The 14,343-nt window shown below is 47.8% G+C and overlaps 1 protein-coding gene across 1 annotated transcript in view; it reads right to left on the bottom strand.

Moving 5' to 3' along the window:
- Positions 1-864, bottom strand: part of LOC144606219 (argininosuccinate lyase-like) — a 368,098-nt gene extending 367,234 nt beyond the window's left edge. Inside the window, exons 1-2 of the mRNA XM_078422110.1 lie at positions 816-864; positions 645-737 (exon numbers count right to left, since the gene is read on the bottom strand). Of these exons, the coding sequence (XP_078278236.1) occupies positions 645-659 (15 nt within the window). The 5' untranslated portion in view covers positions 660-737; positions 816-864. The remainder of the gene's footprint in view (positions 1-644; positions 738-815) is intronic.
- Between the last annotated feature and the right edge of the window lie 13,479 nt (positions 865-14,343).

Here is a 14,343-nt window from a genome sequence, read left to right as displayed (position 1 = left end):
AGGAAAAAATTTAATAGGAATCTGAGGGGTAACATTTTCACACAAAGAGTGGTGGGTGTATGGAACAAGCTGCTAGAGGAGGTAGTTGAGGCTGGGATTATCCCACTGTTTAAGAAAACAGCTAGAAAGGAACATGGATAGGACAGGTTTGGAGGGATATAGATCAAACGCAGGCAGGTGGGACTAGTGTAGCTGGGACATGTTGGCCGGTGTGGGCAAGTTGGGCCGAAGGGCCTGTTTCCACACTGTATCACTATGACTCTAACAGCGGGTTTACTGTACAGGTTTTCAACCAGTTCCACGCATTTTGGCTCCGTTCTGAAGCTAATAGTCCACGCTTGCTGTGACTCCCGGGAGTTAACACTGGGCAGGAAGACAGGACAATACTTCAAGGTGATGTTTGTTCTGCCTTCCCCCATTCATAGACCCACCTGTGACAGGCGAGAGCTACCTGAGTGGCTGTGGTTTCCTGGGCCAGATCTCAACAGGTGAGGACATAGTTAGGAAGAAAAACACAACCCAAAAAAAGAAAGCAACGAGGGGGAATAAAATCACAAGAGGAGGGAGTGTCTTTACTCCACCTGTCAGAAAACAAAATTGAAGCTGTGGCTCTTAAAATTGGAGAGTTTAGTGCAACACTTTACCTCTGAGTTGGCCATTTCCAGCGCTGGATTTCCAAGGTCTCCTCCACAGATGATGTGGAAATAAATCTCTCGGTGGGTGAAGGAATCCCCGACCTGCTTGAGGGATAAACAAGTGTCAGTACACACACTGTGCGAGAAGGTTGAGCAAACGCCCGGCTGTCTGTAACACACCTGACCGCACACAGTGCCAGTGCCAGCACCAACCAGGTTTACCTGCTGCTCCCAATCACCGCCCCAACTAGATCTACTTCAGCCTAGAAACTCCCAGTGCCAGGAACCGGAAAAATGACCCATTAGCCGAGATTGCTGGGATTTGCAGTCCAACAATTCAAATGCTGACTTCAAACCACAGTAATCTGCAATGGTTTTACTCCAAGGACGCGAGCCCCTTTTGCAAACCAGCTGAAATTGTTCTTTTGAACCCTGTACTCACTGGAGCTCCGCGCTGTCAGCAATAAGCATCTGCAGACAAGGCTGGGCTAGTAGTGAACATCCATAGAACAGGTCGGAATAGGCAGCAGCACTACCACACACACACACACACTTCTTCTGACTTACTGGAGGCACAAGCAACTGCAGATGCTGGAGAACGGAGAAACAAGGAACTGCAGATTCTGGTTTCCAAAAGTAGACAATGGACAATAGGTGCAGGAGGAGGCCATTCGGCCCTTCGAGTCAGCACCGCCATTCAATGTAATCATGGCTGATCATCCACAATCAGTACCCCGTTCCTGCCCTCTCCCCATACCCCTTGACTCCGCTAACATTAAGAGCTCTATCTAACTCTCTTGAAAGCATCCAGAGAATTGGCCTCCACTGCCTTCTGAGGCAGAGAATTCCACAGATTCACAACTCTCTGACTGAAAAAGTTCTTCCTCATCTCCGTTCTAAATGGCCTACCCCTTATTCTTAAACTGTGGCCCCTGGTTCTGGACTCCCCCAACATTGGGAACATGTTTCCTGCCTCTAGCGTGTCCAATCCCTTAATAATCTTATATGTTTCAATAAGATCCCCTCTCATCCTTCTAAATTCCAGTGTATACAAGCCCAGTCGCTCCAGTCTTTCAACATACGACAGTCCCACCATTCCGGGAATTAACCTAGTGAACCTACGCTGCACTCCCTCAATAGCAAGAATGTCCTTCCTCAAATTTGGAGACCAAAACTGCACACAGTACTCCAGATGTGGTCTCACTTGGGCCCTGTACAACTGCAGAAGGACCTCTTTGCTCCTATACTCTATTCCTCTTGTCACGAAGGCAAGCATGCTAGTAGCTTTCTTCACTGCCTGCTGTACCTGCATGCTTACTTTCAGTGACAGATGAAAAAGGATACCCAGATCTCTTTGTACTTCCCCTTTTCCTAACTTGACACCATTCAGATAATAATCTGCCTTCCTGTTCTTACCACCAAAGTGGATAACCTCACACTTATCCACATTAAACTGCATCTGCCATGCATCCTCCCATTCACACAACTTGTCCAAGTCACCCTGCAACCTCATAGCATCTTCCTCACAGTTCACACTGCCACCCAGCTTTGTGTCATCTGCAAATTTCCTAATGTTACTTTTAATCCCTTCATCCAAGTCATTAATGTATATTGTAAATAGCTGCGGTCCCAGCACCGAGCCTTGCGGTACCCCACTAGTCACTGCCTGCCATTCTGAAAGGGACCCATTTATCCCCATTCTTTGTATCTGCCAACCAATTTTCTATTTATGTCAGTACCCTACCCCCAATACCATGTGCTCTAATTTTGCCCACTAATCTCCCATGTGGGACCTTATCAAAGGCTTTCTGAAAGTCCAGGTACACTACATCCACTGGCTCTCCCATGTCCATTTTCTTAGTTACATCCTCAAAAAATTCCAGAAGATTAGTCTAGCATGATTTCCCCTTCGTAAATCCATGCTGACTCGGAACGATCCTGTTACTGCTATCCAAATGCTCCTCAATTTCTTCTTTTATAATTGACTCCAGCATCTTCCCCATCACTGATGTCAGGCTAACTGGTCTATAATTTCCCGTTTTCTCTCTCCCTCCTTTCTTAAAAAATGGGATAACATTAGCTACCCTTCAATCCATGAGAACTGATACTGAATCTATAGAACATTGGAAAATGATCACCAATGCGTCCACGATTTCTAGAGCCATTTCCTTAAGTACCCTGGGATGCAGACCATCAGGCCCTAGGGATTTAGTCCCATCAGTCTACCCAACACCATTTCCTGCCTAATGTGAATTTCCTTCAGTTCCTCCGTCACCCTAGAACCTCTGTCCACAAGTACATCTGGGAGATTGTTTGCGTCGTCCTTAATGAAAACAGATCCAAAGTACCTGTTCAACTCGTCTGCCATTTCCTTGTTCCCCATAATAAATCCACCTGCTTCTGTCTTCAAGGGACCCACATTTGTCTTAACAATTTTTTCCTCTTCACATACCTAAAGAAGCTTTTACTATCCCTCTTTATATTCTTGGCTAGCTTACCTTCGTACCTCATCTTTTCTCCCCGTAGACACAAAGTGTTGAAGTAACAATCAATGGGTCAGTCAGCATCCCTGGAGAACATTAATAGGACATGGATATTTTATGTACTTTATGGACAAGATAGGTTTGGAGAGATATGGGCCAAACGCGGGCAGGTGGGACTAGTGTAGATGGGACATGTTGGCCAGTGTGGGCAAGTGGGCCGAAGGCCTATTTCCACGCTGTATCACTCTATGTTTGGGTCTATGACTGCAAGAAATTGCAGAGAGTTGTGGACACAGCCCAGAACCTCCCTTCCATTGGGCGCATCTACACTTTATGCCGCCGAGCCAAGGCCACCACTCAGCCTAGGCTGTTGGGATTTGTAGTCCTCTAATTCAATTACTGACTTCAAACTAATCTGGAGATAGACGCAAAAAGATGGAGTAACTCAGCGGGACAGGTAGCATCTCTGGAGAGAAGGAATGGGTGACATTTCGGGTCGAGAACCTTCTTCAGACTGGTTAGGGATAAGGGAAACGAGAGATATAGACGGTGATGTGGCGATATAAAGAACCTACTCAAACTAATCTGGGATGTTTTACTCCAACTGTGCGAGTCCCTTCGCCAATCAGCTGGAGTTTGCTTTCTTGAACACTGCAGTTATTGAGCTCTGCATTGGATGGGGGTGTGTGGGAGGTTTCCTCAGGTAGACGGCATTGCAGAATCAAGGTTACAATCACTTTGACCTTGCTGTAGATAATTGACAAAACAGGCTCAAGGGTTTGTGTTCATCTTTCAAAAAGTCTCTCAAAAAGTCAACATGTAAAGACAAGGATTAGCATATGCTGGTTTATACTAAAAGAAGACATGAATTTGCTTGTGTAGCTCAGCGAGTCAGGCAGCATCTCTGGAGAACATGGATAAGTCAAGTCAAGTCAATTTTATTTGTATAGCACATTTAAAAACAACCCACGTTGACCAAAGTGCTGTACATCAGTTCAGGTACTAAGAAAGGAACATACAATGGCACACAAACATATCAGCACATACATAAACAGTTCACAGCGCCCCCTCAGAGGGCCTCAAACGCTAGGGAGTAGAAATAGGTTTTGAGCCTGGACTTAAAGGAGTCGATGGAGGGGGCAGTTCTGATGGGGAGAGGGATGCTGTTCCACAGTCTAGGAGCTGCAACCGCAAAAGCGCGGTCACCCCTGAGCTTAAGCCTAGACCGCGGGATAGTGAGTAGCCCCAAGTCGGCCGACCTGAGGGACCTGGAGATAGAGTGGTGAGTTAGAAGATTTTTGATATGGGGGGGGGGGGGGGGCAAGCCCATTTAGGGCTTTGTATGTGAATAGGAGGAGCTTGAAGTTAGGTTAGGATAGGTGACGTTACGTTCGGGACTCACCTTCTTTCTCTCAGAAAGACATTTGGGCAGGTAGGAAAGGCTTAGAGGAATATGGGTCAAAAGTGGGCAGGTGGTTCGAGCGGAGATGGGTCATCTTGGGCAAGTAGGCCAAAGGTCCTGTTTCCCTGCTGTTTGACTCTGAGGACTCTCAGAGTCCACCAAATGAGGGCAGCATTGTTCTTCGTGTGCTGGGAATAACAGCAGCTGGTGCTGGAGACAGACCCAGCATTTCACCCACCAAAGCATGTTCCTTGTTTCAGCATTTGGAATGGAATAGAATGGAATACTTTATTGTCACAGGTGACAAGGCAGAGTGAGATTCTTTGCTTGCATACCCAATGTGTACATATAGCGACCACCTACGGTGCGGACAAAGTTACAAAGTGCGCTGGCTCCTCCTTTTGTCCCCCCCCCCCCCACCCCACCATCCCCCCACCCCCACAGCGGTTCCCCTTTGTCAATTGTTTCTTCCCCTTCCCTCATGGCATTCCCCCCACACTTTCATCGACCGCTGACAATGGGGTTGACCCACGAGGCTTCACCGCCAGAGAGGCCCCATCACTGCCGACGCCCCACTTCACGTGTTTTACCATGTCGTTATTGTTTAAGAACATGTCTCTATTATTTGAAAGGGTCAAGGGAAATCTGAAGAACACTTCCATCGGCCTGTGCTGCCCTTCTTTACTTCCAGGTGTTTGCTTTTCCAAAATAAAGTAACAAATAAGGGGAAATAGCCTAAAAGCTTCACTCTGCCTACATAAATCTAATTATTAAGAAGGGAGGTGCTTTGTGAAGCTATGTGCTCCTATATTAGGTGTTTACAAAGCACATTGAGAACAAGCCCAGAGTGGTTGCTGCCAAGCCCGGCTTCTGCTCACATAGGAGAGGAGGAAGATAGACTGAGGTCCGGGTGGTGCGAAGCAAAGTTGGGCCTAGACGGTGGAGAGGAACCCTGGAGGCCTCTCACAGCCTGGGGACCAACGACCCTAACACTACCCGACGCACACTGGGGACAATTTGACATTTATACCAGGCCAATTAACCTACAAACCTGCATGCCTTTGGAGCGTGGGAGGAAACCGACGATCTCGGGGAAAACCTACGCGGGTCACGGGGAGAGAGAACGTACAAACTCCGTGCAGACAGCACCCGTGGTCAGGATCGAACCCGGGTCTCCGGCGCTGTAAGGCTGCAACTCTACCGCTGCGCCACCGAGCCGCTCATGTTCATTAACAATATGATCCCAAAAGCAGTGAACAATAAAACGGTGGATCAGAATGGCTGTCATGAGGTTATGCTACTGCTGGTGTTGAATGATGGGAACTGCAACTAAAATTGAAGGAGACATTTTAATACCTAGCATGGCTTGGCTATTGAATAATCTGTTTCAGATAATTGAAGTAGATTATAATTTGAATAATTAGATCGTTTTGTGATATCCATTTCATTCATTTTTCCTGCTTTATATAAACATTAGCACAAAAGCCCCTTGTTTGAATTGGTACAAGGCCACCACTGTGATCCTAGTGTGTAACCTGACAAAAATGATTTGCCCTCAATGCAGTGCATAATTGTTGTTCAGCTGTGAGTCACTCTTGGCTGGACCTTCCACAAGTAGCTGGAAGCAGTAATCTCAACAGTGATGTCTAGAAGTTAAATCTCACCCTCTATTAGTGCATTAAAAAAGTGATGGTCCATGACACACCTAACTCTTGCCATTAACGTTTATAAATGGCAGATGCAGTTTAATGTAGATAAGTGTGAGGTTATTCACTTTGGAAGTAAGAATAGAAAGGCAGATTATTATCTGAATGGTGTCAAGTTAGGAGGAGGGGATGTTCAACGAGATCTGGGTGTCCGAGTGCATCAGTCAATGAAGGGAAGCATGCAGGTACAGCAGGCAGTGAAGAAAGTCAATGGAATGTTGGCCTTCATAACAAGAGGAGTTGAGTATAGGAGCAAAGAGGTCCTTCTACAGTTGTACCAGGCCCTGGTGAGACCGCACCTGGAGTACTGTGTGCAGTTTTGGTCTCCAAATTTGAGGAAGGATATTCCTGCTATGGAGGGCGTGGAGCGTAGGTTCACTAGGTTAATTCCCGGAATGACGGGACTGTCGTATGTTGAAAGGCTGGAGCGATTGGGCTTGTATACACTGGAATTTAGAAGGATGAGGGGGGATCTTATTGAAACATATAAGATAATTAGGGGATTGGACACATTAGAGGCAGGAAACATGTTCCCAATGTTGGGGGAGTCCAGAACAAGGGGCCACAGTTTAAGAATAAGGGGTAGGCTATTTAGAACGGAGATGAGGAAGAACTTTTTCAGTCAGAGAGTGGTGAAGGTGTGGAATTCTCTGCCTCAGAAGGCAGTGGAGGCCAGTTCGTTGGATGCTTTCAAGAGAGAGCTGGATAGAGCTCTTAAGGATAGCGGAGTGAGGGGGTATGGGGAGAAGGCAGGAACGGGGTACTGATTGAGAGTGATCAGCCATGATCGCATTGAATGGCGGTGCTGGCTCGAAGGGCTGAATGGCCTACTCCTGCACCTATTGTCTATTGTCTATTGTCTATAAAACGCTTTATTTTGCTTGTCTGGCCTATTTTGTTACCCCTCTTTACTGTACGAAGTACTCTAATATGTTCTCTCGTTTATAGACAATAGACAATAGGTGCAGGAGTAGGCCATTCGGCCCTTCGAGCCAGCACCACCATTCACCGAGATCATGGCTGATCATCCACAATAATAGACAGTTTAGCTTAGTTCAGAGATGCAGAATGGAAACGAGGCCTTTGGCCCACCGAGTCCTCGCCAACCAGCGATTACCCGTTCACACTAGTTATCCATCCGGCCAAACGCAGGCAGGTGGGACTAGTATAGATGGGACCTGTTGATCGGTGTGGGCAAATCGGGACGAAGGGCCTGTTTCCAGGCTGGATGATTCTATGATTCCATCCCATGACATGCCACACTTAACTTTCAAACCCACACATCTTTGAGATGTGGGAGGAAACCGGAGCGATCACAGGGAGAACTCCACACAGACAGCACCCAAGGTCAGGATCGAACTTGGGACTCTGCCACTGGGAGGCAGCAGCACTAACGCCGCGCCACTGTGCTGCCCAGGTTCCTACAAGGTCTTTCTTGTTTTATTTCTATGAGTGTTGAACAAAGATCACAGCTTGGGCCAGAAAGCTCCATTACCTGCCCATTTCGGGAGATGCGTGCAGTGTATGTAGTGACGTTAGGTGCAGGCATGGAGCTGAGAGATTGTAAATAGTGTGTGTGAGACAAGTTTGACAGTGACCAATAGACAAAGGAGCAGAATTAGGCCATTCGGCCCATCAAGTCTGTTCTGCCATTCGGTTACAGCTGATATACTATTCCCTCTCAATCCCATTCTCCTGCCTTCTACCCGTAACCTTTGACACCCTTACTAATCAAGATGTCAGTGCAATATCATCCAGGATCGATCATGGGGAAAAAAAATATATATATTTGCAGTTTCACATCAAAACAGACCACAATAATAATATAATAATAATATACTTATTTTATATAGCGCCTTATCACATGCTCAAAGCGCTTTACAAATACAATTAACATAGAGACAAACAGACAAACTATCCTGACGGAAAAGCGGCGAATACTCAACGCCAGCGTCCTCTCACGTCAGGGTCCGGCAGCAGACATCAAAAAGCACAAGACACACAGATACAATTTTTTACACAAAACAGCCATCACAGTGATTGCTCTAGGCATACCCTCACTGTGATGGAAGGCAAAGTCTTATCTCCTCCTCATTCTTCGCCCGTGGCGCCACGAGGCGATCGAGGCTCCCAACCCCTTGAAGCCCCCACCGGGCGATGGAAAGTCCCAGGGCCGAGCCGAGCAGGCCGATGAAAGTCCTGGGCCCCCACCGGGCGATGTAAAGTGCCGCGGCCAGGCCATGCAGGGCGATGAAGGGCCTGCGGGCGGGTTGATCGTACCTCGCGCTTCGGGGCGGTCGAAGCTGCTACGGCTGGAGCTCCCAAAAGCCAGCCAGGGACCTGCGAACTCCCGATGTTGCGGTCTGCAGGGCCCACGTCCGAAGCCTCCGAGATGGTAAGTCCAGGCACTGCGACCGGAGTCTTCGAGGTCGATCCCAGCTGGAGGCCGCCGACTCCACGATGTTAGGCCGTAGCGCGAACGGAGATACGACACGGTAAAGGTCGCATCTCCGTTGAGGAGGAGATTGAAAAAAAGGTTTCCCCCAACCCCCCCACCACCCCCCTACATACACAGAGTTAAAAATAAAACAAAACGTACATTTAACAACGACAATGACAAAAAAAACACAAAAAAAAACGGAGAGACTGCCGGTGAGCCGCAGCCGCAGCTGCAGAACACAGCCACGCCCCCAATGCTGTGGATGCGGTTTCTCTGCTTGGTCTGAAGAAGGGTCTTGACCCGAAACGTCACCCGTTCCTTCTCTCCAGAGATGCTGCCTGACCCACTGAGTCACTCCAGCTTTTTGTGTCTATCTTTGGTCTATTTTGTTGATGGATCATTGCTCCTGGTCTCCCCCTGCTGGCCGAGTTCAATGGTGCTTTTATAGTCACAAGTGTGCAGCTCAAATGCACAAGTGAAATTCCTTTCTCACAAACAGTCCAGCAGAGTATCGCCGCGCCTGAGCTCATCTCCAATTAGGAAACTGTACAGAAATAGTCTACTTTGTTTTAGTTTAGTTTAAAGATACAGCACTACCTTGCACGTTAGGGACAGTTTACAATCTTTACCGAAGCCGATTCACTTACAAACTTGTACGTTTTTATTGGAGTGCGGGAGGAAACCGGAACACCCATTCCGGGAATCGTGTGTTGTAGATGCCCTCCAAGGCTGGTAGCTGTGTTCCGATGGTCCGCTGAGCTCTATGGACTACCCGCTGAAGAGCTCTCCTCTCTGCCTCCGTGCAGCTGAGGTACCACACAGGGATGCCATGCGTTAGGATGCTCTCTATGGTGCAGCGGTAGAAGGTCGTCAGCAGCTGTTGGGGTAGACCAGACTTCTTCAGTGTTCTCAGGTAGAACAGTCGTTGCTGTGCCTTCTTGACCAGCGCAGCAATGTTAGTGGACCATGTGAGATCCTCCGAAATGTGAGTGCCCAGAAACCTGAAGCTGGACACTCTCTCCACACTGTCCCCGTTGATAAAGATCGTAGCGTATTCTCGGTTGTGTGATCTACGGAAGTTGATGATCAGCTCCCTTGGTCTTGGTGGTATTTAGGGACAGGTTGTTATCAGAGCACCAGTCCGCCAGGTTCTGCACCTCCGCTCTGTATTTTGTTTCATCACCGTTGGTGATCAGCCCGATCACCGTTGTGTCGTCTGCAAACTTGACAATGGTGTTGGTGTCGAATGTAGGAACACAGTCGTGCGTGAACAGGGAGTAGAGCATGGGGCTCAAAACACAGCCCTGTGGTGTGCCGATACTCAGGGTGATAGTGGAGGACAGGTGCGGGCCCATTCTCACTGCCTGCGGTCGTTCCATCAAGAAGTCCAGGATCCAGTCGCATCGAGTTACTCCAACTCAGCGGGTCGGGCAGCATCTCTGGAGAGACGGAATGGGTGACGTTTTGGGTCGAGACCCTTCTTCAGACTGTGTGAGAAAAACTAAATCTCCAGTAGGCAAGATCTTCTTCTTATTCCCTGCCACCACCTGCTTCTACTTGGGCTGTGTGTGGCATTTAATCAAATCCAGCACAATCATCGGGAAGCTTGGACACAGCTTGGAGCACCGAGCTTCTCACAGTTAACTAAGATGAAACCAGTTAACCAAGACGAAATGTGTAGGAAGGAACTGCAGATGCTGGTTTAAACCGAGGATAGACAGAAATAGCTGGAGTAAGTCGGGTCTCGACCCGAAGCGTTACCCATTCCTTCTCTTCGGAGATGCTGCCTGTCCCGCTGGGCTACTCCAACTTTTTGTGTCTTATCACCAGTTATCCAAGGTTCCCTTCACATATTTCAGTGAAGAAAACGTCTTTGCTGAAAGTGTGTGATGTGGACAAATTGGACGATGTACTCATAACAAGAAACAATGCCCAGAAAGCATTTCCAAGGGATGGGGCACTGCTGGAACGTTTTGGTTCATAGCTTCTATTTTTATGGAACTTTTTTGAATATTGAACCTTTAAAAACTAGTATTGAGGTAAAATCATCAAGATAGGCCATTCATAAGTTCATAAGTTATAGGAGCTGAATTAGGCCATTCGGCCCATCAAGTCTACTCTGCCATTCAATCATGGCTGATCTATCTTTCCCCCTCGAAGGTATTTATTCACAAAACGCTGGAGTAACTCAGCGGGTCAGGCAGCATCTCAGGAGAGAAGGAATGGGTGACGTTTCGGGTCGACACCTTTCATCAGTCTGAAGGAGGGTCTCGGCCCGAAACGTCACCCGTTCCTTCTCTCCTGAGATGCTGCCTGACCCGCTGAGTTACTCCAGCATTTTGTGAATAAATGCCTTCGATTTGTACCAGCATCTGCCGTTATTTTCCTACACTATCTTTCCCTCTCAATCCCAATCACCTGTCTTTTCCCCATAACTCCTGACATCCATGCTAATCACGAATCTGTCAATCTCCACCTTAAATATATGCTTTGACTTGGCCTCCGCAGCCTTCTGTGGCAATGAATTCCACAGATTCACCACCCTCTGACTAAAGAAATTCCTCCTCATCTCCTTTCTAAAGGTACGTCCTTTTATTCTGACGCCGTGCCCTCTGGTCCTAGACTCTCACACTAGTGGAACCATCCTCTCCACATCCACTCTATCCAGGCCTTTCACTATTCGCTAAGTTTCAATGAGGTCCCCCCCCCCCTCATCCTTCTAAACTCCAGCGAGTACAGGCCCAGTGCTGTCAAACGCTCATCATATGTTAACCCACACATTCCTGGAATCATTCTTGTAAACCTCCTCTGAACCCTCTCCAAAGCCAGCACATCCTTCCTCAGACATGGATGATTGGAACTGCAACTGAAATTGAAGCAACTGAACCTGCTCACAATACGTCAAATACTGTCTGACCAGTGCCTTATAAAACCTCAGCATTACACCCCTGTTTATATAATAGAGTCATAGACTCAGAGTGATACAGTGTGGAAACAGGCCCTTTGGCCCAACTTGCCCACACCAGCCAACATGTCCCATCTACACTAGTCCCATCTGCCTGCACTTGGTCCATAGCCCTCCAAACCTGTCCTATCCATGTACCCGTCTAGCTATCTCTTAAACGTTGGGATAGTCCCAGCCTCAGCTACCTCCTCTGGCAGCTTGTTCCATACACCCACCACCCTTTGTGTGAAGAAAGTTACCCTTCAGATTCCTATTAAATCTTTTCCCCTTCACCTTGAACCCATGTCCTCTGGTCCTCGATCCCCCTACTCTGGGCAAGAGACTCTGTGCGTCTCACTATTATTTTCATTCATGTGAAAACAACCAGCTTCGATCTTTCTCCATCGTGGCCGGTAAATAACAAACAACTCGTTTGTTTGTCTTGGCAGCCAGGAGTTTCACTGCCTTTGTGTTTGTGGGAGTTTGGTCCTCTGTTGCTGGAGACAGCAGCTGGGAGTTCGGCTGGTGGAGGGGTCCTTTGAACCTCCAAGGCACTCGGACTCTCCGGGATGACTTCCCAGCACAGTGTTTGCAAGCGGGAAGATGCAAGGAGCGTAAGGTTTTGGGAAAGCTGGATCCAAGAGGAGGAGAAGAGAAATGTGAATACGTCAAATGATGCTACTGGTGTGTACTTTAGATTAAAGGTTGTAGTCTGTGTTAAAACAAGTGCTGGAATGCTGGTGATGCATTGGAAGATTTGCCGTCTTTGGACATGGTGCAGAAGGAAGGTTAGCACAAGAGGCGTGGGTGTAGGTGTGTGTGTGTATGTGTGTGGCTGTGTAGGTGTGTGTGAGTGAGTGTGTGTGTGTGTGTATGTACTCTGTGCGTGTGTGTGGCTGTGTAGGTGTGTGTGTGTGAGTGAGTGTGTGTGTACTCTGTGTGTGTGTGTGGCTGTAGGTGTAGATGCAGGTGTGTGTGCATATGTGTGCAGGTGTAGATGTAAATGTAGGTGTGGATGAGTGTGTATGTGTGTGTAGCTGTAGGTGTAGATGTAGGTGTGTGTGTGAGAGTGTGTGTGCGAATGTGTGTGTGTGTGTGAGAGTGTGTGTGCGAATGTGTGTGTGTGTATGTACTGTATGTGTGTGTGGCTCTCTGTGTGTTTTTCTGTGACTTTTTGTGTGTGTTTGTCTTTACATCTGTGTGTCTCTGTGTGTAATTGCCCGTGTGTTGTGTGTGCATGTTTGCCTGTGCATATTTGTGTGTGTGTGTTTGCCTCTATGTGTGTGTTTTCGTCTTTTCATTAGACTTGATGGGCTGAATTGCCTAATTCTGCTCCTGGAATGTATAAGTCAGGGCTGGATTCAGTTTGCTGGCCAAATCAAACCTGCTTCGGCCCCTTGTGTTTTAGTCTATTTTAATTTAAAGTTCTTGATTTGTAATCATTTTGAACCTAATAGTTCAGTAATGCTTCATATGACCAGCAAAAGCAACAACGGCTTTCATGGATGGGAAAACCCATAGCTAACGCTTTGGCCAAAGTCATGGGCTGCCTGGTGAAAGTGGGACTCGCGCCATCTCAGCATAGAGTCAGAGTCACAGAGACACAGAGACACAGAGACACAGAGACACAGTCACAGAGACACAGAGACACGGAGACACGGAGTCACAGAGACACAGACACAGAGACACAGAGACACAGAGTCACAGAGACACGGAGTCACAGAGACACAGAGACACAGAGTCACAGAGACACAGAGACACGGAGACACGGAGTCACAGAGACACAGACACAGAGACACAGAGACACAGAGTCACAGAGACACGGAGTCACAGAGACACAGTCACAGAGACACAGAGACACAGAGACACAGTCACAGAGACACAGAGTCACAGAGACACAGAGTCACAGAGACACAGAGACACAGAGACACGGAGACACGGAGTCACAGAGACACAGTCACAGAGACACAGAGACACAGAGTCACAGAGACACAGAGTCACAGAGACACAGAGACACGGAGACACGGAGTCACAGAGACACAGTCACAGAGACACAGAGACACAGAGTCACAGAGACACAGAGTCACAGAGTCATAGAGTCACAGAGACACAGAGACACAGAGTCATAGAGTCACAATCACAGAGACACAGAGACACAGAGACACAGAGACACAGAGTCACAGAGACACAGAGTCATAGAGTCACAGTCAGTCACAGAGACACAGAGTCACAGAGACACAGAGACACAGAGTCATAGAGTCACAGTCACAGAGACACAGAGACACAGAGACACAGAGTCACAGTCAGTCACAGAGACACAGAGTCACAGAGACACAGAGTCATAGAGTCACAGTCACAGAGACACAGAGTCACAGAGACACAGAGTCACAGAGACACAGAGACACAGAGACACAGAGTCACAGTCAGTCACAGAGACACAGAGTCATAGAGTCACAGTCAGTCACAGAGACACAGAGTCACAGAGACACAGAGACACAGAGTCATAGAGTCACAGTCAGTCACAGAGACACAGAGTCACAGAGACACAGAGACACAGAGACACAGAGTCATCGAGTCACAGAGACACAGAGACACAGAGTCACAGTCAGTCACAGAGACACAGACTCACAGAGACACAGAGACACAGAGACACAGAGACACAGAGTCATAGAGTCACAGTCAGACACAGAGACACAGAGACACAGAGACACAGAGTCACAGAGACACAGAGAC

Source organism: Rhinoraja longicauda, chromosome 26, assembly GCF_053455715.1.
Source record: "Rhinoraja longicauda isolate Sanriku21f chromosome 26, sRhiLon1.1, whole genome shotgun sequence".
NCBI lineage: Eukaryota > Metazoa > Chordata > Chondrichthyes > Rajiformes > Arhynchobatidae > Rhinoraja > Rhinoraja longicauda.
Note: the sequence above shows the minus strand (reverse complement) of the source record. Positions and strands in the feature narration are given on the sequence as shown.